The sequence below is a fragment of the Ranitomeya imitator genome, chromosome 1 (assembly GCF_032444005.1).
Source record: "Ranitomeya imitator isolate aRanImi1 chromosome 1, aRanImi1.pri, whole genome shotgun sequence".
In the NCBI taxonomy this organism is placed as follows: Eukaryota; Metazoa; Chordata; class Amphibia; order Anura; family Dendrobatidae; genus Ranitomeya; species Ranitomeya imitator.
In genome coordinates, this window is record NC_091282.1 from 205,647,144 (window position 1) to 205,674,195 (window position 27,052).

At 40.7% G+C, this 27,052-nt stretch overlaps 1 protein-coding gene across 1 annotated transcript in view; it reads right to left on the reverse strand.

Moving 5' to 3' along the window:
* Positions 1–3,965: 3,965 nt before the first annotated feature.
* LOX (lysyl oxidase) overlaps positions 3,966–27,052 on the reverse strand; it is a 123,042-nt gene continuing 99,955 nt past the window's right edge. Inside the window, exons 5-7 of the mRNA XM_069753509.1 lie at positions 25,281–25,376; positions 25,078–25,193; positions 3,966–9,355 (exon numbers count right to left, since the gene is read on the reverse strand). Of these exons, the coding sequence (XP_069609610.1) occupies positions 9,349–9,355; positions 25,078–25,193; positions 25,281–25,376 (219 nt within the window). The 3' untranslated portion in view covers positions 3,966–9,348. The remainder of the gene's footprint in view (positions 9,356–25,077; positions 25,194–25,280; positions 25,377–27,052) is intronic.

The window sequence follows — 27,052 nt, forward strand, 5'->3', positions numbered from 1 at the left end:
GCTGACTGTTAGGCTAGGTTCACATTAGCGTAAATGAGTAAAATGAATAAATATATCGTGATTTTTGCAGATGACTGGGTTTTGTTTTTTTTTACGTGCTAGAGACAGGGACAGTGATGTCTGTCTCAAATCTGCCCTCTGATGTCATGGTAAAAGCTGACAAGCTCAGTTGGTTCCCACAGTGTAATGTTTCCTGACAACCTTGTTATAGTTACAAAGCACATCATCTCTTTATTGCATCATATAGTAATATCCTGTATATAGATACTCCGTTCTTCTTTACTGTGACATCTTTCAGTGACTGGGGTTGGTCTCTGCTCGCCGCCTCTTCTCCTTTACAATGCGCACTGACAGTGCGCTCTCCTGCTGGCTCATTACTTCCCATTAGGTCCAACGAGGGAGCGCAATGGCAGTGCGCATTCAATGGTAATATAGCACTGGAAGCATGTAACTCATACTATGCACCTGTTGGAAAGAGCATGGAGTAGCCCAGAACATGAAACAGAAGCCACTGATGAGTTTCAGAGAGGGGACAGAGACTGCTGCAGCCAATTTCCCCTGATGATGTCCTGTTTGAGAATCCCCAGTGCATGCTGAGATAAAAAGAAAAGCGCTATGGAATTAATGGCACTATATAAATGAATAAAGAAAGATAAATACTCAAACGAAACTTATTAAAGCAGAAGATTTTATAAAAAGAAAAAAAGGAAGACAGTAGAGAAGGAGAGAGGGGACAGAAAGGAATTTTTTTAATTAAGCTATATTAGAAAAGTGATTAGATTATTACATTAGATAGAAATGTAAGATTAAATTAAATTTTGGTTTTCAACCACCCCTTTGAGTCTTTTTTTTTTACCGAGGAGATAGAGATCACTACTATGAACTACATGTACTTGTGATCTGCACAAATTCTCACCTCTGGTAAGCATTTATATATTGCCTTTGGAGAGAATAGAATAAGTCCCTACTTACTACCTCTGGCAATGGTTTATCTAGCCAGAAAACTAAAGGATTTGGCTTTTGAACTTGACCCTCTTAGTCTTTCTTCTCTCCCTCTACATTGTGTCGCTCAGTAGATGGGTGGCTAGTATGTGTAAGGTGTGAGCGGAGACTTAGATGTTTGATTCATTCTTTAGCTTGACCATCCAGAAGCCATGTCCTAATTATCCAGTAAGCTTGCTTGGCTCTCTCCCTTCTCCGTGTGTGGTGTGGTCAGAAAGCCTTACCTAGTGAAAAGTCAAGAGAATAAGACATTTGACTTCAAGCTGCCTGATCTGTCTCACCCTCACCAACAGCATCTGAAAGGGGAGAGATGGTCTTCCGATTTCCAAAAAATCAGAGGGTTAGGCTGTGTTCTGGGGCCTTGGTCTGAGAATCTGTTGTTCAGCTTGTCTAATGCTTTTCTGCTCAGACTTGGGTCTTGAGTAGTGATGAGCGAATGTGCACAGATAAGTTGTTTTCCAAGCATGTTCGGGTGCTAACCAATTGTCTTCAGCGGCTCAAATATGTTTGAGACCCGCACCTGCTGTTCGACAACCACAATACGTGTATGGAATGCCTATCGAACAGGCAATATATGCATGTGTTGTGTCTGTCCAACAGCAGCGAGACATGCAGGCGCTGGGACTCGAACACATTATTCGAACATGTCGAAGATACTCGGTTAGCATCTGGGCATGCTCTTGTAATAACTCATCACTAGTCTTGAGCATGAATTGATCTTCCATTCACTAGATACATAAGGGTAAGTTCTGATAAGCAAAGTGAATTGATTTTTTTATTTTTTGTCATCCTGAAATCCCCCTGTAGACTCCTGAACCTAAATTATGTAATACCTGGGTAACGCGGTCATATGCATGTGCTGCTTTTCTTTCTTTGTTGACAGGCTGCAGAAGGGACATCAGGATTTGCAGCACATGTGACCTTTGCAACCAATCACCAGGCTCAGCAGCTCGTGCCGTCTACATCTGCATCTCGACCGAGCTCAGAGATGGGCTGTAGCCGTCACATGCTGCAGTTGTCCTGTCACCAAAAGACCAGGACCGCATCACTGGACCTTGTAGAGGGCGAGAATCTCAGATTTTAGAACATTTGAAATTGAAAACCACATTTTACTCCTCTACTTACATATAAAAAAGACAACTTCTTCTTTATGGAAAACTTGAAATACTTTATTCAAGTCATTTTCACATAATTTTGCAACCAGAGTGGAGGCAGGCAAAAGACAAATATGAAAGTATGCTAGAAAAGTAGCCTGTGTCATAAATATGAGATTTCTGAATAGAAATCCAAGCCAACAAGAAACAGAAGCAAAGTCAAGTCAACACCAAATCTACAGTATAGAAACATAAAGATAAAGCTCTCTGTGTAAGTAGCATAGGCTTGTATGGATTTAATTCAAGTTACAATTAAGCACCATTTAACACATTCTTCCAAGGAAACAAAACCATTCTATACCATTTTTCCTTAGCGATGTATGACACTGCATAGTGATGTAACATGCACTATCTGGTAACAAAAATGATATGTTCTTTCATAATCATATGAAATAGGACCTGTACAATGAACAAAATCTTTTTCAGGTCATGGAAAACATTGGTTCTTGTGTGTGCTCAGTTTGTCTTGGTTCACACACTGCAGTTATAACTGTTTTTAACACTTAGAGATCTGGATACGAAGACTTAATTTTATTGGAAGAGTTTCCCCATGACAACCTATCTATAATCACAGCGATCAACCGTCAAGTAATCCAGCAGCAAGTGTTCAAATACCATACGGCACCACATCAAGAAAAAATAAGCACTACTAAGATTACTAAAATAATGTCATGCTGTATTTCTCGGGTTCGTCACACCCTTTATTTTCGTATTTTTAGTTTGTCGAATAAATACACAGACAGCCTCCCCCTATATCAATTCAGATATATGAAAAGAATTTGCCGAAACCGATTTAAGAAATCTGCACCATGTGAACAAAACAGACAGCGCCATGTTGCCTGACTGGCTTCCTCAATAGGGGGCATACTTGACAGCGCCGTTACGCTTGACTGGCTTCCTCAATAGGGGACATACCCGACTACGCCGTTTCACCTGACTGGCCTCCTCAATAGGGGGCATTGCCGACAGCGCCGTTTCGCCTGACTGGCTTCCTCAATAGGGGGCATACCCGACAGCGTCGTTTCGCCTGACTGGCTTCCTCAATAGGGGGCATGCCCGACAGCGCCGTTTCACCTGAGGAGTTTCCTCAATAGGGGGCATACCCGACAGCGCCGTTTCGCCTGACTGGCTTCCTCAATAGGGGGCATACCCGACAGCGCCGTTTTGCCTGACTGGCTTGCTCAATAGGGGGCATGCCACCTGTTGAGGAAGCCAGTCAAGTGAAACGGCGCTGTCAGGGTAGCTGAGGGGTGCCCTGGGCCAGGACAAACATTTATGTAAGTACTATGATCATCTTGAATTGTTGTGTTGATAACTGTTCCGTAAAAGGCATGTATATACCACATGGATATTATTAATACTTGCACACTGTGTTAGCATCTTGGTTAGAGCTCCGCGTGTAATATTGCTTTACATATTAAAAGCACGATGCACTTTATTGAGTATGGATACTAGTTAAAGCGGCTGTTTACATCACCAGCTCCTATTAAGAAACTGTGTTTTGTAAGTCATTTATTGCCCTTCTGTTATTGCTCCTGGCCCTTGTTTTTACTCCCAGCTTCATTTTGATAAATTTCCCTGGTTATATTTTTTATATTATTTTAATGTATGATTGAATAAATTATATATTTTACATTATTTTATTGTCTATGCCTCTTTATCGCTGTTACATACATATGGGATTTTGTTGATTAGCCGTGTGAACATAGCCATAAGCTAATTAACCCCTAAATTTTTTTTAATCTGACCAGTGTCAATTTATGTGGTAATAACTCTGGAATGCATCAACAGATTCCAATGATTCTGAGATTGTTTTTTTTTTTCGTGGCACATTGTACTTTATGATGATGGTAAATTTAGATCGATATGTTTTGTGTTTATAGAAAATATCAGAAATTTGACAAAAATGTTAAAAAAAAAAAAATGTGCAATTTTCAAGCTTTGAATGATTATCCCTTTAACCCAGATAGTCATACCACAAAAAAAGTTAATAAATAACATTTCCCACATGTCAGCTTTACATCAGCAACGTTTGTAAAATGTTATTTTATTTTGTTAGCCTTTTATGAGGTTTAAAATGTAGTAGCAATTTTTAATTTTTACAAGGAAATTTACAAAACTTTTTTTTTTTAGGGACCTATCCAGGTTTGAAGTGACTTTTGGGGTCCTATATATTCAGAAACTCCCAAAAGTGATACCATTTAAAACAGCACCCCCTGACATATTAAAAATTACTTTCAGGTAGTTTATTAACCCTTTAGGTGCTTTTCAGGAATTAATGCAATGTGACATGAAAGAATGAAAATGTGTATTTTTACCACCTAAATGTCTCTAACTTCTGAACAGGCCGCTGTAGCCGACAGACTCTAAGGCCGCTATTTGGCAGTGAACTACCATGGTAAAAATCAGGATCACACAATCATGATCTCAGGGTGCCGATGGGGATATAGATGGAGCCCCACACCCTGTTAACCATTTATATGATGTAGTCACTATTGATAGCAGCATCTAAGGGGTTAAACAGATATGGACGGTGCCAACACTGATCATAGCTGATGCAGAAAGATGTCTGATATAGCATACAGATGACAGCTGCTGGATTGTCACCTTTATGGGGAGGCTATTCTCTTATATCTCGGGTCAGTAAAAAGACGTATTGGCAGTCATTAATGAGAGAAGCACTCCCTGTTTTTTTTCTAAATGTACCCACCACCTGATTGTCTGTAAAACTTCTCTAATACACAGTGTATTACGCACATTTATATAATTTAGCTTCAATCTCCATCTTGATTCATCCTGTATATGATTTCTTTATACTCCACTAGTAATCCCATGATGTGTCAGCATAGTATCATATGACTAGATTGTCTCAGTACCATCTCTCAGTACTATCTCTAGATTTACGAGATTATAGGTATACTGTCAGGGAGGCTGATCTGTCATCTACAATACATGCGTGTGACAGTAGCCGTGGAATTATCATCAGTAGGTATAACTTATTTTTTTTCTTTCCAAATCACTCATGAAGTGGGGAAGCTTCAACAGTATTGCAAAGCAATTTGATCATACAGGAAGTTCTAGTGACCTATAGTGATCCCCTTCAGGGAATATAAACCCATCTTTCAACTTAGATGGTTTCCTCTGGTGAACAGCAATAATCTTCAAGTCTGACCACAGGTTCTCAGTTGGATTAAGGTCTGGGCTTTGACTAGGCCACTCCAAAACCATGACATGTTTCTTCTTAAAACACTCGAGTGTTGCTTTAGCAGTATGCTGTGGTTCTTTGTCTTGTTGGAAGGCGAACCTCAGTCCTACTCTCAAATCACTGACTGACTTATACATGTTTTGCTGAAGAATTCCTGTTTTTCACACCATTCATCTTCCCCTCGACTCAGACCATTTTCCCTGTTCCTGCTGTCGAAAAACATCCCCACAGCATGATGCTGCCACCACCACCATGTTTCACTCTGGGGATGGTGTCTTTGGGTGATGACCTATGTTGGTTTGGCGCCAGACATAACATTTACCTTGATGGCCAAAGAGTTCAATTTTGGTCTCATCTGACCACTGCACCTTCCATATGTATTTTAGCAAACTTAAAATGAGCCTTACAATTCTTGTGTGTAAGTAAAGCCTTTTTTTCTGCCCACTCTTCCATAAAGGCCACCTCCATGGAGTGTACGGCTTATTGTGATCTTATGAACAGACACTAAGCATTTGACTTATGAAGGGGCTTGATGGCAAAAGATGAATACATATGCATATGCCAATTTTAGTTATTTGATCCCATAAATTTAATGTATGCCTACATCTTTCTCACTTCACAAACTTAGGCTATGTGCACATGTTGAGTTTTTGATGCTTTTTTTCCGCAGGCAAATCCTGCTCTCTTGGCAGTAAGAAACTTTCTTCAAAACAGCAGGTCTTTCTTAGTTTGTGTTGCATTTTTGTGCTGCGTTTTTGTTTTCTCCTGCGTTTTCTCATGGCATTTTTGTCTCCTGTACATGCTGATAAATTTTAGTGCATAAAAAATCTGATTCTACTTCATCAGGTTTTTGCACCAAAAACACAACAAGAACCGATTACATGCGTTTTTGAGCCACCCGAAAAACGCTGACAGAAGTGACATGCTGCATTTTGCAAAAGCCAAAGTATTGCACAAAATACTAAGGGTGAAAAAAATAAGCTGTGTGCATGAGATTTCTGAAATCTCAGACTTTGTTGGTACTGTAAAACGCAGCTGAAAATTTACATTAAAAAAATAAAAAGCTGAAAAAATGCATCGTGTGAACACACAGCCTAAGACTATTTGGTGCTGATGCATCACACACAAATTTGATTACAAAAACACAGGTTGTAATGTAACATAATAGGTAAAAAGCCATGAGGGACGAATACTTTCGCAAGCCACTGTATACATATCTGGGGACTAATGACCAAATGAATATAAAAATGAAAAAACTGGAGTATGATTTTAAAAATACTGAACCAGGCTAGAATTAGGAATGAAACCCAAGACCGAAACTAAATAAACAAATAACCTGATGTAAGTAAGTAAAAGCAATGGTGTATATGAATAACATAGGGTACTTTGGTAAACACTATTTTTTAATAAAAAAAAAAACCGTAAGCCATCCCACTAGCGTCAAAGTGTACCCAAATTCGGGATGGTCCTAGCTTCTAACATTAAAACCTTGCATCATAGTGACGTCCTGTATAACGAAGGGCTAAGCAGGACTTTTTGTTTATTTTTTTTAAAAGCCGGACGTCACTATGGCGCAGGGTAAAGTTTTAATATTATAGGTTAGGACTTTGTGTACACCTTGACATTTTATGTTTTATCAGAAATGGTGTTTACCAAGTACCACATCTTATTTATATGCACCATTTCTTTTACGGATTTACTTACAGCAGGGTATTTGTTTATTTTGTTTCTGTCTTTGGTTTTGTCTGTTTGATGACCGGTGTGAACGTGCTCCTATTTTGTTCATGTCCCAGCTTGTATTCCAGTTAATTTTTTTCGGTTTAGAATTGAAAATAGTACCTTGTAAACAAGGATAACTTAACACCGCACACTTTCAGCATCAGATCTGTTAGTTGATATTTAACTCTTTACAACATTATATCCGTTATTATTACACTTAGATTAAACATGCAATATCCTAGTGCAAATGAAGTTTGATAATTTCCTAAATGCCCTATACCTGGAGATGTATAATTCTATACACGTGTGCAGCCTATGTCAAATTATATCATTGGCATTAAGTTTGGACCTCATGCTATACTTTTTCTTGGAACAGATTTGCAAATTTGAGTTGCTCTTTTTTGGAAGAGGAAATATCGAGCTGCGTTTTGACAAGTGAGCATTAATCTTGACTGCATCAAGTGACCACACTAGAATACATTAATACATTACACTTGTGGTAACACATTGTTATACCCCAGTCTACATAGATGACATATCACCATACCGCAGGGATTTTGCTTGGAATGAAAGCTACGGTCACCAAGCATTGGAAAAAGAGATTAAGTGTAGCTACAGTTAGAAGAGAATCTTTCACCAGTAGTGATGAGCGAACGTGCTCGGATAACGTGTGATCTGAGCATGCTCGGGTGTTATATGAGTATCTTGGTGCTCGAATAATATCTTCAAGTCCCTGCAACTGCATGTTTAGTGGCTGTTACAAAAATGTAATCTAGACCATTTGCAATGGAGCTTTGTGTTTTTGGTTTTTTATTTTTGGAGCTGTAAAATAGGCTTATAAACAAGCTCATCCTCTTTAATCAAATTGATCTTTGATGCAACTCTCTCGAATAACTAAAGTCAAGTAGGCAAGTATTGCAGTTTGCATGGAAGGGCCCAGTGGCCTATGTATTAGAAAAAACACTAGTAGCTTAAGCAGCGACGATATAGTATCTGTATGGTGTAAAATTAATGCCCATTTTGGCTCATTTTACAAAATTGTTTCCCAGTTGTAAACACAATTCAGATATTTTAACTTAGGATTGGGCTTTTGCAGACCATATGTAGTCATTTTTACCATTAGATCATACTATGACTATTTATAAAGATATACTAGCCTCTTAACGGATTGTCGCAATTCAAATATGCACTAATTTATCGGAAAGCACAACAATTACATTGAGTTATAGGTAGCGACTTCCACATCTCTCCTTTAGTGGAAGCCCAATTCAGTAGTGTCCATTCCTGTAAGTAGCACAATCTGTTGACTACTTCATTTCCAGAGTAAGATTATGTAATTATCGCCATCACTCTGACCATCGGCTCCACTTGCATGCGGAACATAACTGAAAATAACTGTTAAATATCTTTATGAAAAGTCATCACTCCAGTATGATTCTTAAGGAAGCTTATAAGTGCAATCGTGAAGAAGTATGTCATCTTCATACATAGGATATATACCAGAAAATTATATAGTGTAGCATTTTTTTTCCCATCGTAAGAATATAAAAATATGATTAATTCATGTTTTTATATACTACTTTTCCGTTAACCCTATACCACTTACTGTTTTATGAATGGATGACTGGTCCACTTTACGAAAAGATAGAGAAGAACAACATGCTTGAAAAAGACCTATATTGGTCGAAACGTTGCATTTTTGCAAAAAAAAAGTTAATTTTAATTTTTCACCCGGATCGGATGCTGTTCTTCTCTATTTTTTGGTATGTACTCTTCCATTTGGGTCCAGTGGAACCAGAGAGAGCGTTCATTCTAATATCTGAAGTGCTGTCAGCTGCTGCTTTTCTATTTTATGGTCCACTTTAAGTTGTCTACATAGATTTTCCACATAATATTCACTTAAATACATGGCATTGTCTGGCTCAGTTGTACATATTAGTGTTACAATACTCATTATCACTAACAATCCACATCTTAAGGTTTGTAGGACACACAAGTTGGGTCTTATTGCTCATTGATACAGAAATCAGTTGTAGCATACACTTAAATGTTGTTTGTCTGTATCAGAAAAAAAAAATACCGGTATTCCTACATAGGTCAACCAGATATTGCATCTATTAAAATAGTGCTAGCTTTGTTACATGTGATAAAAATCCAGTTACGCTCTTGTCAAAGTCCATATGCTTCCATTGAAAAGTGTTTACATCCAACGACTTCTTAACTCCAGAATAATCGAACCTTTGAACGAATGGATTTTTTTACTGCAGTCTAATAGCTGTGAAAAGAAAGAACAAAATATGGTTTAACCTTCGCTTGAAAAAAAAAAATTCTGGAATGTGTGCAACTTGTTCATTAAAATATGCACATGCCACAAGGGGCTTGGCATGGGCATCCTGACTTTTTATACAATTGGTAATGCTGTTTTTCAGATCATGGAAACTATTTGGCAATATCCAGCACAAGCTGATCAGAATGAATTCCTTTTATCCAAATGGAAACTTAACGTTCACAACTACACAAGAGAAATGGTTCTGTGTGTGCCAGAAAGGAACACTCATATTGAAGACACTGGCTTTGTTCATGGAAATAGGACTTCAAAACATACGCTTTATCCCAGGGCAATTATTTTCATGTCTCCAGTGACACTAGTGTCCTAAAAAGTTTTTTGTTTTTCTTTTTTTTTATGTGGTTGTTTTCTCACAACTTAAGATTTTTTTTCTAGTTTCACAACAGTCAATGCAGTAAAATGTGAATGTCCTTTAAAACCTTATGTACCCATATTTCCGAGAGAGGAAGAAAATATTTTGCTAGTTCTCCTACCCTCTGAGTCCCCAAACACTTTTTTTGACGATGAGAAAAACATCTTAAAGGGACACTGTCATCTGAATTTGGAGGGAACAATCTTCAGCCATGGAGGCGGGGTTTTGGGGTTTTTGATTCACCCTTTCCTTACCCGCTGGCTGCATGCTGGCTGCAATATTGGATTGAAGTTCATTCTCTGTCCTCCGTAGTACACGCCTGCACAAGGCAATCTTGCCTTGTGCAGGCATGTACTACGGAGGACAGAGAATGAACTTCAATCCAATATTGCAGGCAGCATGCAGCCACTGGGTAAGGAAAGGGTGAATCAAAAACCCCAAAACCCCGCCTCCATGGCTGAAGATTGTTCCCTCCAAATTCAGGTGACAGTGTCCCTTTAAAAGATTTAAATTGTCACAAAATTGGCTCTAAAATTATTACAGCACCCATCATGTATAATTCCTACTGATGGGACTATAACAACAACTTACCGGCAAAATACCTTACCTCCATTATTTAATAACCATAAGTACAGTCAGCATCAGTAATGGGATGTCCATAGTGAGGGGCCCCATAGCAAAAACTAAAATGGACCCAGTATATGATGCTTAGTTAGCCAACTAGGTCTGTTAGATCTAATGTTTTGGGGGGTTTTCTTCCACACACCCATTCCATGACAGTTGACAATTTTCCTCACTTCCTTGTTTGTTAGTGCTGGGAGAGGAGTCCTATGCGGGTTTTCTTTTTTTTTTTTCTACCCAACAGCAAAAAGCAGTGACCCCTCTTCTAAAGTTGTTAGAGCAGCCACATTGTCTACCCCTGTGTTAGGCACATTCTAGGACTTGACATCATTCCTGTGCTTTTGATGAGTGTAAGGTCATGTTCACAGTATTTGGTCATTATTTTGTATCCGTATTTGTAAGACAAAGCCAGGAGCCGGACAATCAGAGGAAAAGTATATTAGAAACACGTCACCGCTTCTGTATTTATCACCCACTCATGGTTTTGGCTTACAAATACTGGTGTGAAATGCTGACCAAATACTGAACTTGTGAACGTGGCCTCAAATTGAAATCAATATAATTTACGGATATACATTTTATCAAAACTCTACTGCTGTCAGATTTGTATAAAGGAAACTGGCTGAGTTTGCTAGCCAAATCAGCCCCATCTGTGTCACATTTAAAGAAGAGACAGATGGGGGCTGAGCCTTATAACCTGCCCTCTTCCAAAAGTCACTACCACCCAGAAAGGAAAGAGGAAGTTCTCTTATGTCGAAACAAATTAGGAAGTGGAACTGCCAGGGCAGGCGCCGATAGCGGGGCACCGGTTAGGTTTCATAATCAAAATTAATGATTGAGATAAGTTTCAAATTGAAATTATTTTATCTAAAGCGCTTTTTTATCTTAAGGCGTTCCATCGATAACAGGCAAGACCGTACAGAAATTCAATTATAGTTATAATTAATTCAGTTTTGCATACCATGGGAACCAAAATGCAAAATGGTTTACACCATGGGAAAAAAGAGAGCGAGTGAATCTTTACTGAGATTCCTGCTATTAAATTTTTTTTTTTCTGGATGCTGAAAGACAGCAAAATGTGTTATTGAAAACCACCCACGTTTATGTATAATTAGATAATGTTAATTCTCCAAATGTGACACTTTAAAAACATTTTTAACTTATTGCTGATTTCATTTTCATTTCTGTTTATCCCAAAATATATTTGACAGCTCTAATAAGTGTAATAACATATTTTCATTCATTATTGGCACCCCCTCCCTGATACCTACAGTGCTTACGGTAGTTATTGCACGTAGGTTCATATCTACTCGTGCTGAACTTGCTTTAATGGGTATGGGTTAAGAGCAGGTAACCATATTGGAGTTATAAATTTTTTACTTAGCAAGGATGAATAACAGTTTACTGTCTGCATGCCTTTCTTTTTAGAAAAGTGTAATTTTCGGGACTTTTTTTTAATACAGCACACCAAAGGTGTATCACACTTTATAATTTCTTTAACATTCCACTCTTATCTATGGGCGCCTTATGGTAGTATTTAATGATCTGGGATTCTCATTGTATAATAAAGCCCATTCACACCTTTTTGTGGCAACATTAATGTCCAGCCTTGAATCTGAATTGAAAGAGGCAATAATGTCAGTTAGACCTGACATCGAGACTTCTGCTGCGGATGATGCATTGAAAATAGTAAAAAATTTTTAGAAGAATTTAGCCCGCTTTGTATCAGCAGGAAAGGCAAAGGTTAAACCAGTAGCCGCAGTGATTCCTGCTCCAACCTCAGCCGCCACCCCAGCTACAAGGACACAGCTTGTTTCTTATCAGTGGCTCACACAACAGACTACATCTCCTGCCCTCCTCCCCTACACAAATTCAGTTCCCTACTCCAATATCCCTTTTAGCCCTATGTCTGGGAATCTCACTCCCCAGCCCCGCCGTGACAATTCTCGCTTGCATTGCTGGCGCTATGGCCAGCCCAGTCACTTTCAGAGAGATTGTCATACCCCTGCTGACAGATGCTACCTTCAGGTTCCCCTTTCCACCTGTAACCTGAATACTGGGAACTCTGGGTGATACTCTGGTTACAGATAGCCTCAAAAGCCTGATAATCGCCCATACTGACGGGGTGGTCAACCAGGGTCTGCCATCACAATGTCCTCCCCCAAACCTGGCGTGGCCAATTCCATAATCAAGTCATCAGATGTACCTATGGATATCCCTATTCAATTCTCAGACCAAGAGCTTGTTTTAATTGGAGTAGATGACAGACCTAATAAACATACTCTTACAAAACCCATCCCCATGGGACCCTTCCCTGAGGTCACGGCCCAGTTCGTAATCTCTCCCACATGTCCGGTAAATTTACTGAGGTCAGATTTATTATCAAAGTTCCGCTCCAGAATACAATTCCAAGGTTATGGTCAGATGGTTCTTACGTTACATAACCTTTATGCAGATGAACACAATGAGGAGATCTGTATCCTACACACCCTTCCCACGGTTATGATGGCCCAGATGCACACCCCAATAATGCCTGAGGACCAGCGACTCACCCCATATCTCTCAGAGATACCACCCAAACTGGTCAAAAGGGCCAGATGATATAGGGAAAATGCCTGTAGAACCAGTAAAAGTGTTTCTCAAACCTGGTGCCCCTTTTACCAAAGTCCATCAGTACCCTTTGAAACATGATCAGGAACAGGGCCTCAAGGGGCAAATATAAACGTTACTCGATAATGGTGCCCTGGTACCCTGTATTTCCCCATGTAACACGCCCTTGTTTCCTGTAAAAAAAAGGGCAGGCGCCGATAGCGGGGCACCGGTTAGGTTTCATAATCAAAATTAATGATTGAGATAAGTTTCAAATTGAAATTATTTTATCTAAAGCGCTTTTTTATCTTAAGGCGTTCCATCGATAACAGGCAAGACCGTACAGAAATTCAATTATAGTTATAATTAATTCAGTTTTGCATACCATGGGAACCAAAATGCAAAATGGTTTACACCATGGGAAAAAAGAGAGCGAGTGAATCTTTACTGAGATTCCTGCTATTAAATTTTTTTTTTCTGGATGCTAAAAGACAGCAAAATGTGTTATTGAAAACCACCCACGTTTATGTATAATTAGATAATGTTAATTCTCCAAATGTGACACTTTAAAGAAAACATTTTTAACTTATTGCTGATTTCATTTTCATTTCTGTTTATCCCAAAATATATTTGACAGCTCTAATAAGTGTAATAACATATTTTCATTCATTATTGGCACCCCCTCCCTGATACCTACAGTGCTTACGGTAGTTATTGCACGTAGGTTCATATCTACTCGTGCTGAACTTGCTTTAATGGGTATGGGTTAAGAGCAGGTAACCATATTGGAGTTATAAATTTTTTACTTAGCAAGGATGAATAACAGTTTACTGTCTGCATGCCTTTCTTTTTAGAAAAGTGTAATTTTCGGGACTTTTTTTTAATACAGCACACCAAAGGTGTATCACACTTTATAATTTCTTTAACATTCCACTCTTATCAATGGAGGCTGCACATGTGCTTATTAGTATAGTTCAGTCTTCATATCATGTCCAACCACAATAAGTACTTTGAGTGCACATATTGCCTGCAATTGCATTTCCTAGTGCAGAATACTTCTGAAATATTACAATTACCTTAAAGGGGGTTGTCCACTACTCATACAACCCCTTCTGAATCTGTTTCCCCCAGTAAATAATACGTATACTCACCTCTGGTGTGGGCATAGTTCCTGCAGTTACGGCACTGGCTCTTCTGGGACTCTCGTGATATAACAATGATCACCGAGACCAATCAGTGCTGGTTTCACTCTGTCAATTACATCCATAGGAGAGGAGACTGACTTGCAGCATGGATTGCGTGACATAATGGAACGTGCTCCACAGGATAGCCAGTACCGGAGGCGAGTATAGGTGTTATTTTACTTGGTGGAAAGTGAGATTCAGCAGCTGTTGTCCGAGTAGTCGACAGCCTGCTTAATTTAAAGGAACTAAATTACTTTAAAGTCTCACCACATGTAACCCCATTTAATACAGCAGTTAACCAGCTTCTGACATTCCCAGCTAGCTGCTATGATTTTTTTAGGGGATGCCATGTCCAACCAGACATTTTAGCACGTTTAGAAGAAGTAGACCATTATTTGACAGTGATTCGAATGTAACACCGCACAGACACACCTCAAGTACTCCAGAGCGGGAGCTGCTCCTGTGAAGGGTTAACCTAAGAAAAATTAAAGCAGGCTTCATTTTGTGCTTTTCGACTCCATCTTGTTTTCAGATAAACTCTGTTACTAGGTAAAAGTTCATACTTGTTATGAGACCTTGATTGTTTCAACCTGAACAAGGCATGGGACTGAAGGTGTATTGTTCTACAAAGACCTTGACGTACAGGCTGTTCCTGCATTCTTATAGGCTAAGAACTGTGAGCGTGTTCTTATGTTGTTTGGTTGACGTGTAACTTGTTAAGATTATGAAAAGTGTGACACAATAAACGGGGCTTAGAGATCTGCTCAATCCCCCAGAGACACGTCTCCATCTGGTCATTTTCAGTTGCCGGCAATGCTCTGTGGCTCAATTTGAAACACAACTGTGTCAACCGTGAAGGGTCACTCCAGATCCTCCCTCAACAGCTTGGCGCCCAACGTGGGGCCCCCAAATAGGAATGCCTCTGCCCCCCGGATGACAACAAGACAAAGGACCCTCGGACCGGATACAGGCACTGGAAATTGGGACTGATCATCCCCCACGACAACCACGGTAAGTTGACCGTTATACTATTCAGACTGACCGTTTGGTGTGGTTTTCCTGTGTTTGTTGCTGCAAAGAGGATCTGAGGTTGTCCCCGATGGTGGGGTGATTTTTGGGTGGAATCATATAGAGGTGTAGTTCTGTTGGGGGCCCAGTGCTCGAACCGTACCTCATTAGGGATGGACACTCCGGGTTGACCAGTGATGTAATTCTTTTTAATCAAAATTTCCTGAAATCCTGATCACTGTTAGAATCAGGCTCGGTGAGGTGATCGAAGATTGGGTAGGATACGTAACTCAGGAATATATAGATGTATTTATAACCAGAGGTGTCCGGAGGGCTAGTCTAAGACACCCTCCTCCTTTCACTGAGTACCGTGTTGAATTTTGGGTTGTCCCAGTAGGGGACAGACAGACCCGGTAGAACAGACTGAACGGCCGCTCCAGTACTGTGCACAACTGATGTAAGGATATTTAGCTCTAAAGGAGAATCATGTTTCCGTGGAAGAAAAAGAACAGTTTGAATTTGTGTGATGGAACTGATACTATTAGTCTCATGATTCAAAGATGGGGAAAAGAAATCTGTAAGGAATGCAGGAAAAATATTCTCAGTCATGGGTTTTCTTTAGGGCGGGAGGCTACAGCCTATGCTATGGGATGAAGGTTTTGTAGAAATTAATTAAGTCTGAGAACTGCATTGTTTCTGTGTGAAAGACACAAAATTTCTAAAAATCTGGTGGGAGGGGCAGTCTAAGCAGCTGCGCGATTGCTTTTGAGTTTCTCCGTTCTGTGTTGAGGAATGCTGTGAGTTCTTATCTCTGCTGAAGTCGCATATGGGAGAGGGCATGTAGCTGTGTTCAAGATTCTCTGTATATTCTGTCCTGGGTGTAGTACGCGTTGGGAGATCTGTGTTTTGTTTAAAGCAACAGTACTGTATTGAAGTAGAAAGAAATATTGTAAGTTGAAGTTGGAAGTTGAAAGTAAAATATTGTGCCTAGTTTTAGAAGGAAACTTGTAAGTGATTGTTTGGTTATCAGTGTGATTGAAAGATTGGTAAAAGATTCACTTGCTTCAAGTTGAGTGATTGATATATAGCAAATTGAGAATCAACAGAGGAAGTGAATTCTGATTGTTATTGTTACGTTGAAAAAGGAAAGCTGTCTACTACTATGACAAAGACTGGATGTTTTGTGGTGCAAGAAGGAACTGAGATTAATGTGCCAGAGACAAGCAATTAAAAATTTGGGACAGGGAGTCTCCCTGCTAGATAATATGGTCCCTCCCCAGGAAATTAAGCCTCTTCTCCAGACTGTAAGCCCTATGCCCCTTAACCCCAAGGCACCAATATATCCTGGACTACCGAGAAGTTCTATGGGCGCCTTATGGTAGTATTTAATGATCTGGGATTCTCATTGTATAATAAAGCCCATTCACACCTTTTTGTGGCAGCTTTAATGTCCAGCCTTGAATCTGAATTGAAAGAGGCAATAATGTCAGTTAGACCTGACATCGAGACTTCCGCTGCGGATGATGCATTGAAAATAGTAAAAAAATTTTAGAAGAATTTAGCCCGCTTTGTAAGAAGAATTTAGCCCGCTTTGTATCAGCAGGAAAGGCAAAGGTTAAACCAGTAGCCGCAGTGATTCCTGCTCCAACCTCAGCCGCCACCCCAGCTACAAGGACACAGCTTGTTTCTTATCAGTGGCTCACACAACAGACTACATCTCCTGCCCTCCTCCCCTACACAAATTCAGTTCCCTACTCCAATATCCCTTTTAGCCCTATGTCTGGGAATCTCACTCCCCAGCCCCGCCGTGACAATTCTCGCTTGCATTGCTGGCGCTATGGCCAGCCCAGTCACTTTCAGAGAGATTGTCATACCCCTGCTGACAGATGCTACCTTCAGGTTCCCCTTTCCACCTGTAACCTGAATACTGGGAACTCTGGGTGATACTCTGGTTACAGATAGCCTCAAAAGCCTGATAATCGCCCATACTGACGGGGTGGTCAACCAGGGTCTGCCATCACAATGTCCTCCCCCAAACCTGGCGTGGCCAATTCCATAATCAAGTCATCAGATGTACCTATGGATATCCCTATTCAATTCTCAGACCAAGAGCTTGTTTTAATTGGAGTAGATGACAGACCTAATAAACATACTCTTACAAAACCCATCCCCATGGGACCCTTCCCTGAGGTCACGGCCCAGTTCGTAATCTCTCCCACATGTCCGGTAAGTTTACTGAGGTCAGATTTATTATCAAAGTTCCGCTCCAGAATACAATTCCAAGGTTATGGTCAGATGGTTCTTACGTTACATAACCCTTATGCAGATGAACACAATGAGGAGATCTGTATCCTACACACCCTTCCCACGGTTATGATGGCCCAGATGCACACCCCAATAATGCCTGAGGACCAGCGACTCACCCCATATCTCTCAGAGATACCACCCAAACTGGTCAAAAGGGCCAGATGATATAGGGAAAATGCCTGTAGAACCAGTAAAAGTGTTTCTCAAACCTGGTGCCCCTTTTACCAAAGTCCATCAGTACCCTTTGAAACATGATCAGGAACAGGGCCTCAAGGGGCAAATATAAACGTTACTCGATAATGGTGCCCTGGTACCCTGTATTTCCCCATGTAACACGCCCTTGTTTCCTGTAAAAAAAAAGACCCCACCCGGCCAATCCCCTGTGTACCGGCTGGTACAAGATCTACAGGCAATTAATGCAGCTACTGTTCTAGAAACTCCGGTGGTGCCTAATCCACATACTCTCTTGTCCCAGATACCTCAGGATGCTGCTTGGTTCACAGTCATCGACCTTGCCAATGCCTTCTTCAGCATTCCATTACACCCAGATTGCCAGTTTCTGTTTGCATTCACTTATCAGGGACGACAATTGACGTGGACAGTTATGCCACAAGGGGCCCAAAACAGTCCCAATCAGTTTGCAAAAAATATGGGCAAGTGTCTTTTACCCTGGGAGTTAGATCACCCCTATGTCACGCTGCTTCAGTATGTGGATGATTTTTTGTTGTGTGCATGAACAGCAGGAAGTTATTGCTGCCAATGTTAGCCTCCTCAAGTATCTGAACTGTTGGGTTTTGGCCTCGAAACTTCAGTTCTGCCTTGGTCAAGTGATATTTTTGGGTCACTGTCTCCTTCAGGGTGTCAGACACCTCACAAAAGAAAGAAAAATAGCCGTCAGCTCCCTTCCTTTTCCGAAAGATGAGACTGAACTCCAGTGTTTTCTTGGACTATGTACTTATTGTTGTCAATGGATACCGGATGCATTCCGCATAATGCAACCTCTCTACAATGCCCTGAAAGACGGTATAATGAACTATAAGGAAAGATCACCGGTTTGTATGGAAAGCCTTTATCGTGCCTTCTCTGAATTAAAGCGGCTTATTGCTTCCGCCCCTGCTTTGGGCATCCCGGACTATACTCGACCGTTCCATTTGTGTCTGAGAATGAAGGACACACAGCAGGGGTACTCACACAGTCGCATGGCAATAGACAACGGCCAGTGGGCTATTCGGCCCACCTTGACACCGTGGCCCGATCATCACCAAGTTGCATGAGGGCAGTTCATGGCACTCACTCATTGCTTGACAAGATTGACAAGACTGCAGACAATTCTTGGACATGAGATGGACATTTTTGCCCCACATGATATTAGGGCAATACGGACACTCCAACCGCCAATACATTTGACTGTAAAACGACACTTACTGCTGCAATGTTCACTCCTTTTGCCTGACTATGTCAAGTTGCATCGCTTTACTACAATCAACCCCGCTACTTTACTACCAGTCCCCAAGTAGGATGGCAGTGATGAGGATTACCTCCAACATGACTGTTCCCAACTCCTGACTGAAGAGACAGCTACTCCATCAAATGTCAGCGAAAATCCACTTCCAAATCCGGATCTGGTGTTATACGCGATGGTTCAAGATATGCTGATGAGTTTGGCAGATTTCACACCGGATAAGCTGTTACTACGGAAGACAGTGTAGTGCACGCAGCTGCGCTCCCGCCCTCACAGTCAGCACAAGAAGCAGAACTTCAGGCTCTGTCTACTGCATGTATTTTGGCCATGATTTTGGAGCTCTGTGGACCAATCGAGGGTTTATTACCACCGCAGGGACTCCAGTGAAGAATGCTGAAGCTGTTAAAACCCTCATGGACTCAATCAAATTACCTACCCAGGTGACCATTATCAAAGTTAAGGCGCACGGTCCTAGGAACAGTCCACAGACTGTTGGTAACACCTTTGCAGATATGCAAGCAAAAGATGCTGCTCTCCTACCCGTTGAACCGACCATACCAACTATGGTGACCACATGCTCTCAGCGTAAACAGTTACAAGAAACACTGACTCTACAGGAACCTGATGATCTACGCCAAACTGAGGTTTTCTGCCGGACCCCGCGAGACCGCTTAATGAGGATGCAGAGAATGTCCCCAAAGGAAGAAGTGAAGCAGTGGAAGGCTGATGGAGCACGTATGGACAATGGTCTCTGGAAAAAGGACCAACTTGTGTGTCTCCCTAAGTGAATGTACCCTGCTATTGCCACGTGGGCACATGAGCCCACACATTGAGGAAAAAAACAGGCCTTTGCCCTAGTACAAAAATTTTACTGGGCTCCAGGTATTTCTACATTCCTGACAGCACTCAATCATGCTTGTAATATGTCTGACCTGCAATCCCGATTAACTTCAACATGTACCCCCGAAGCACCTTGCTAAGCCCGACTATCCTTTCCAAAGGCTCCAGGTGGACCACATCACCACATGAATATTGTTCGGTGGTTGTCGACATGTTCTCCAGTTGGCCGGAAGCATTCCCTGTTACCAACATGACTGCAAAAACTGCAGCGAAGAAACTGGTGATGGAAGTCATATGCAGATATGGTGTCCCAGAAGTTTTTGAAAGTGACAAAGGCCTGGCCTTTTCTTCTCTTGTGTATCAGGAGGTTCTGTCAATGCTTGGATCCACTGTAGCCCTCCATACTCCGTACCATCCACAATCCAGTGGGAAAGTTGAGAGGCTGAATGGCACACTGAAGGGACAACTGACCAAAATGATGCAGGAGACTACAGCTCCATGGCCAGAGCTCCTACCCATTGTACTGTACCACATTCGTACTACCCCTATTGCAAAACATGGCCTGTCCCCATAAGATATTGTTTGGTGCTAGGCCCCCAGTTGCAAATTTCCAGCTTCAGCAGTTATCCATAGAGACTGACCGTGCTGTTCAATATGTTATTCAGCTTAGTAAAAATCTTGCCAACACCCATGCTATAGTTTCTTCCCCTCCAGATTTAGCAGAAACCTACACTTGTCACAACTTGAAGCCTGGTGATTTTGTGGTCGTGAAAAGGCATGTCAAAAAACACGGACTGGAACCCTTGCATGACGGTCCCTATCAGGTCCTCCTTATTACTCCTACGTCAGTGAAACTGGAAGGAAGGCCGACGTGGATCCATGCATCGCACTGCAAGCTGGATAAACAGACTAGTGGCAGAATAAGGGGACATAATGTTTTGTTTTTTCCCTTCGGGGAGACCACATGTAGTACAGATGGGTGTAGCCAATAAAATTGTCAGTTCTATTTTCATTTACCCTATGATTGCACAAATGTGGGATAAATTGGTTAGGGCCACAGACTATCTAGATGATCAAATTTGGGATATATTGGATATACTTAATACTGTTGCTGTCCAAAACCAACTTATCATAGTCACTAATCAACATACTATAGTACTGGATTGCTTAACAGCAGCACAGGGTGGTATGTGTCAGGTTATTGGACCCGCTTGCTGTCATTATATAGATCCCAATAGCACTATGAAGTTAAAGTTAGAAGACATTCAAAGACTCAGAGATCAATATGATAATGACAATGACCGTAATAGGGACAGTTGGTGGGCAGACACCTTCTCCTTTCTTTATCCAGCCAATTGGTTTAAGGGACTCGGGGGCTGGATAGCTGGAATCTTGCAAAGTTTGTTACACATCGCTGCCTTTATCCTTGTCATGTATGTAATACTAAAACTTGTTCTTTGGTGTATTTCTATATGTATTGGGTAATTCCACACTAGGACAACTAATGATGATACCAAAAGCGTTGCCACCCCTGCTCTTCTCTACACCGATTTCACAAAGTTACCTGATGAAGATGTTGAAGCCAAGCGCATGGCTACCTTCAAAAGACCTCCTCCACCATCATCAAAAATTGTCATCTGTAAATTGTAGCATACAGGGGAGATGGGTGCACCGCAACAGCCATGGCTGGTAACATGGCACCAGTCATGTGAAGACCGTACCTTTCAAGCTTATAGCTCAGGATAGTACCTCTGATGCTGCAAATTAGTTTACAAAATGTATCTGGGGGAATGTGAAGGGTTGAACTAAGAAAAATTAAAGCAGGCTTCATTTTGTGCTTTTCGACTCAATCTTGTTGTTTTGAGATAAATTCTGTTACTAGGTAAAAGTTCATAGTTGTTATGAGACCTTGATTGTTTCAACCTGAACAAGGTATGAGACTGAAGGTGTATTGTTCTACGAAGACCTTGACGTACAGGCTGTTCCTGCATTCTTATAGGTTAAGAACTGTGAGCGTGTTCTTATATTGATTGGTTGAAGTGTAACTTGTTAAGATTATGAAAAGTGCGACGCAATAAACGGAGCTTAGAGATCTGCTCGATCCCCCCAAATAGAGACACGTGTCTCCGTCTGGTCATTTTCAGTTGCCGGCAACGCTCTGTGGATCAATTTGAAAAATCACTGAGTCAACCGTGAAGTGTCACTCCAGATTCTCCCTCAACACTCCTAATTAGTAATGGTCCACTCTGGCTCATGGCAAGGATACCAGGCTGAGATCTACCTCTTTGACTATTAGACCACGTGCACACGTTGAGTATTTGGTGAGTTTTTTAAATCAGTATTTGTAAGCCAACACCAGGAGTGGGGGATAAATACAGAATAGATTACATGTTTCTATTATACTTTTCCTCTGATTGTTCCTCACTTGGCTTTGGCTTACAAATACTGATGTAAAATACTGACCAAATACTGAATGTGTGCACATGGCCTCAGTCTACACCTGTTTTAAAGTTGTCAGAACTGTGCCAGTATGTATGATGTAAGAAGTGTGTAGGCCATTAGCAAGGTGGCACCCCTTCTGAGGAAGATTGAACATCGAAACGCGCATCAAGGGGTATGCTGGACGTGGCAACATACAGGGTAGCTATCCTGGCTCTTGGTATCTACACTATTTATTGCCATCATTGTATTTAGCTACCTTGAGTTATGGTGTGTCCCATTGAAGGCTATATATTTTAATGATTTCACTATATTATGTTATTTTGATACTTCTTGCCTTCAGATGAAAACTGATATAATCAGTATAGCATTATGCTAATAGATTAATTCATCCTTTATTGTGCATGACCATTTTCTTCATATACTTTGCATCCTTGTACTTAATTCAAACTTCTTGTACTATGCACTTTTGCATTGATCCTGTTTATATCCTTTTTCAGATTGGTTGTATAATCATAGGATGTATTATACTCTGTATTGTCCTAGTTAGGTTACAGATTCAGTTTTTCTCATGTCCAGTGTTTGCTTTTTTTCCATCACCTGTATGGTTAGCTTTCATCTCCAATTTTTAAGTTGTTTTTAAAACTGTGTGTGTCAATAAAATCATTATATATTGTGAGAATTGGTATTGGTGGATTTTGCTTATCCTTACGTTTTTATGAGTTGTATACAGTACTCCATGTATATTTCAGAACTACTCATTTTCAGTTTTTTCATTATCAAGGTGGCACTAGCCCACCACAATATTAGAGGATTCTCTGAAGGTCCCAGTGTCAAAACAACACTATTTAGAGCTGACCTTGAAGCCAAGTTTTTCATGGATTAATTGACACGTAGTGATAATGGCAAAGTTTATATTGCAATTAAAGTGGTAGTGCAGTACGTTGGCTCAGCGGTTAGCACTGCAGCCTTGCAGCGCTGGAGTCCTGGGTTCAAATCCCACCAAGGACAACATCTGCAAAGAGTTTGTATGTTCTCGCCGTGTTTGTGTGGGTTTCCTCTGGGTACTCCGGTTTCCTCCCACATTCCAAAGACATACTGATAGGGAACTTAGATTGTGAGCCCCATTGGGGACAGCGATGATAATGTGTGCAAACTGTAAAGCTCTGTGGAATGTTAGCGCTATATAAAAATAAAGATTATTATTATTAGTGCACAGGGTCGGTATTAGCCTTCCAGACCTCTAAAAGCCTGTGTATGTTGCAGGCTCCAGAACTGAGCTCCTCCATACACTACAGGTGCTGGCTGTGTAGTGTTATATAGCCGTCTCCTGAATTTAACAGAGCAAGCCTGTAAAGTGTGCATGGATGCTGCAGGGTTGATTAAGCCTGTGGCAAGTTTTATATGACATTAATAATTCTGGATCTTTGAAAATGTTGACATAACCCAGATAATACAAGAAAATGCTTAGAAGTTTTTAAAAGCAATAAGATATATAAAAAACAAAGCTTTATAGAAATTATGAATTGCCGTAATTTTACCAACGGTACACTGCTCCCTTTTTTTAATTGCTACTGAATCTTAAATACACCATTGCGTTACTATACCTCACTGTTTCCCAAACTCCAGTCCTGACTGCGCCCCCCAACACGTCATGTTTTCAGCATTCCTTAGCATTGCACATGTTTTGGAATTATTAGTAAGGCAACCGAAACTGCCACATGTTCTCTCACCTGTGCAATACTAAGGAAATCCTGAAAACATGATGTGTTGGGGGCCGTGAGGACGGGGTTTGGGGAACACTGCTATAGCTCATCGTATTGCTCAACTGCTGTGAAGGTTGAGGTGGGCCCATGAGTGGCTGCACAGGTTGCAACAATGGTTTGTCCACCTCTGGATATATATTAAGAATATTGTTCATATAAGTCCTAAGTAGATCTGTGTTCCTCTTTTGATCAAGGCTGTAAACAAACCTGTGCGAAAATGGATTCTGCCAACTGTTCTGGTTAACACACCATCAATATGTGTGGGGGCCGCTATAAAGAAATAATTAATGCCTTGAAGATCAGGCTCCACAATGGACTTGTTTGTAGTCTGAAGTCATGGACACCCCTAAGTCTGCATACAGCTGGAGACTTTATTTTTCGATTCCATTGCATCTAGTCAAGCAGTGTGTTGCAGGTACCCTGATTCTAGAAAAGAGTGTACTACTGCCTGTGAAGACAACCTGTCATTTGACTATGACCAAAAGAGTGTTATCGTTTTTTTTTTTTTAAAGTATTTTGTGTCTCATTTTTTTCCATGGCCTAAAAACTCTATTGTTTGAAGAAGTTACAGAGGCAACTGAAGCACTGAAATTTTTAAGGAATGAGTCAGAGGAATAATACTAGCTCTAGACAAGAAAAAAAAACCTTTCCTAGCTGGACCACATCCAGGAAAAGAGTTGAAAGATATCTCAACCAGACAGAATTAAATCTGTTGCTTGTAGGATTTTAAAAAATCTCCATTAAGCCAGTCTTCATCTCATTATGTTACAGTGGAGTCAAGTTCCACAACTTAAAGAATTACATTTTCTAAACCATCAAACTCCCTAAAATACTAGGGATATCCATCAATAAAAAGGTTACATGTCTATGACATTCTTATATCGTGAAGGGAAATCTCCACATGTAACAGAGCATAATATAATACAATTGTATAGTAAATGAAGTAGAGAATATTAAACCACTGTTTTAGAAGTTTTCTGCACCACTTTATAATTTTTATGAGTTTCTGAAAATCATGTACATCAATAGTTTATTATAACCATTTTAATTGCTTATAATATTTAATAGACCTATATACTTACTGAGTAACTGTACAGCTAGAAGTATATACATGATTGCCAGTATATCGTAGATCACAGCGGACAATGTTGTTGGAATAATCAGATTCCGGGACCAAGTAGCTTGGATTCACACTGACCTGTGAAATAAGTTTATTTTTCATTAGTATTGTGGTGTTGTGCTACCTGGCTACTGCAAAAAATATAATCTTCCAATCTTTCCTCACCTTCAAAATATAGTTTCCAGGCTTTACATCTGTGATGTCGATCCACTGACAATCAATATCAGCATTGTAGGTGTCATAACAACCAGGACTCAGTCCCTGAACATTAGAACATAGGTTATTGTAAATTGCATGAGCTATGAGTAATCCTTATTCAATGTGTCATGTACAATAAGAACAGAACAGCAGATAAACCACTACAAAAACCATGATCTGCAGCCTAAATTGATGACTTAATCCTTTAGTCATCAGCTTATAGGTTCCTCCCATTTTCTACAGAATGGGACTATGGACAACGAGTAAAGAAGGCCTCCTTGACTTGCCACTTTAAATTTTTACTAATTTTGGACCAGCAGTACCTCCATAAAGTTCCCAAATATTATTCAGCATGCCAATTTTAATGTCAAATAATATAATACCACTCTAATTCTCTAAATAAGACTGCTTGGCTTAGCTTGTTTGTAGGATTGACATCCTTGAGGGCCTACATTGAAATGAGAGTCTTGGGTAATTTGCCCAAAATCCAGTTGTGCTCATGTTTATTAACCGGTTTTTGAACTTTTAATTGTTTTATTGATATTAAAGCGGTTGTCCATTACTAGGACAACCCCTTCTCAATCTGAAGATTTGCTCCCGTTAAAATAAAAACGACTTAGGCCGGGGGCACACTTGCGAGTGTGATGCGAGAAACTCGAGCATCAATACCTGCTGGCACTCGGTACTGGAGTGTGTGGCTACATGTTTTTCTATGCAGCCGCACAGTCTGGTCTCAAGTGCCAGCCCCGTGTATTGATGCGAGAGACTTGTGCGAGTTTCTCGCATCACACTCGCAAGTGTGACCCCGGCCTTATACTAACTTTCCATGCCGGCACCTTTCCACTGGTGTCGGCACTTGTGTTCCCAGGGCTCATGTGAGGTTGTTACATCATGTGAGCCCTGCACCCAGTCAGTGCTGGTGTTGCTGTCTCGCCTTCCGATGAATAAGTAATCAGGGAGTTACTGGCCTGCCACTACTCTCACCTCCTCTTGATATGTCCAAAGGTGGAGACAGTGATGCCAACGCTGATTATTTATTTTAACACTCAGGTTGAGAAGGGGTTGTACTAGTAATGGGCAACCCCTTTAAAAGCGTGACTGATTTTGAGGATAGACAACCTTTACTGCTTAAAATTGTTCAAACAGTACACTTTTTGCAATAATGTAATATAGAAAATCTCCTGACAACCCTGCAGGATCCTACATTGCTGCGGTCTGCCACTCACTCCTTTCCTCTTTCCTGTCAGCATGTTCTACAGCAAAGAGTCTGCTCTATTGGCTGACATGTAATATAAACTAGTCCATTACCAGAGATGTGTTAGGTAATCAGTGGTCTTGTTTATACTGACTTGTCAAGATCAAAGATATTTTGACAAATCCATGTATATTACATGCTACATTATGGAATGGAAAAAACAAGTCTCCCGCCTTCACAAGAACTTGCTTCCTGCATACATGATTTCACTTGATCTATTTACTTAGCTGGAGACAATAAAATGTTAATTATTGCATTCCTTTGAACCTAAACATTTTCAACATTTTAGTGGAAAATAACCTCACTATTAGGCCGGTGTCACACTTGCGTGTGCAATTCGAGGAACTCGCACGAGTCTCTCGCATCAATACCTGACACTGCAGCCGCACAGTCCAGTCCCGAGTGTCGGCGGCAGTGCCGGGTATTGATGCGACTTGCACGAGTTTCTCGCATTGCATCGCAAGTGTGACACCGGCCTTACTAG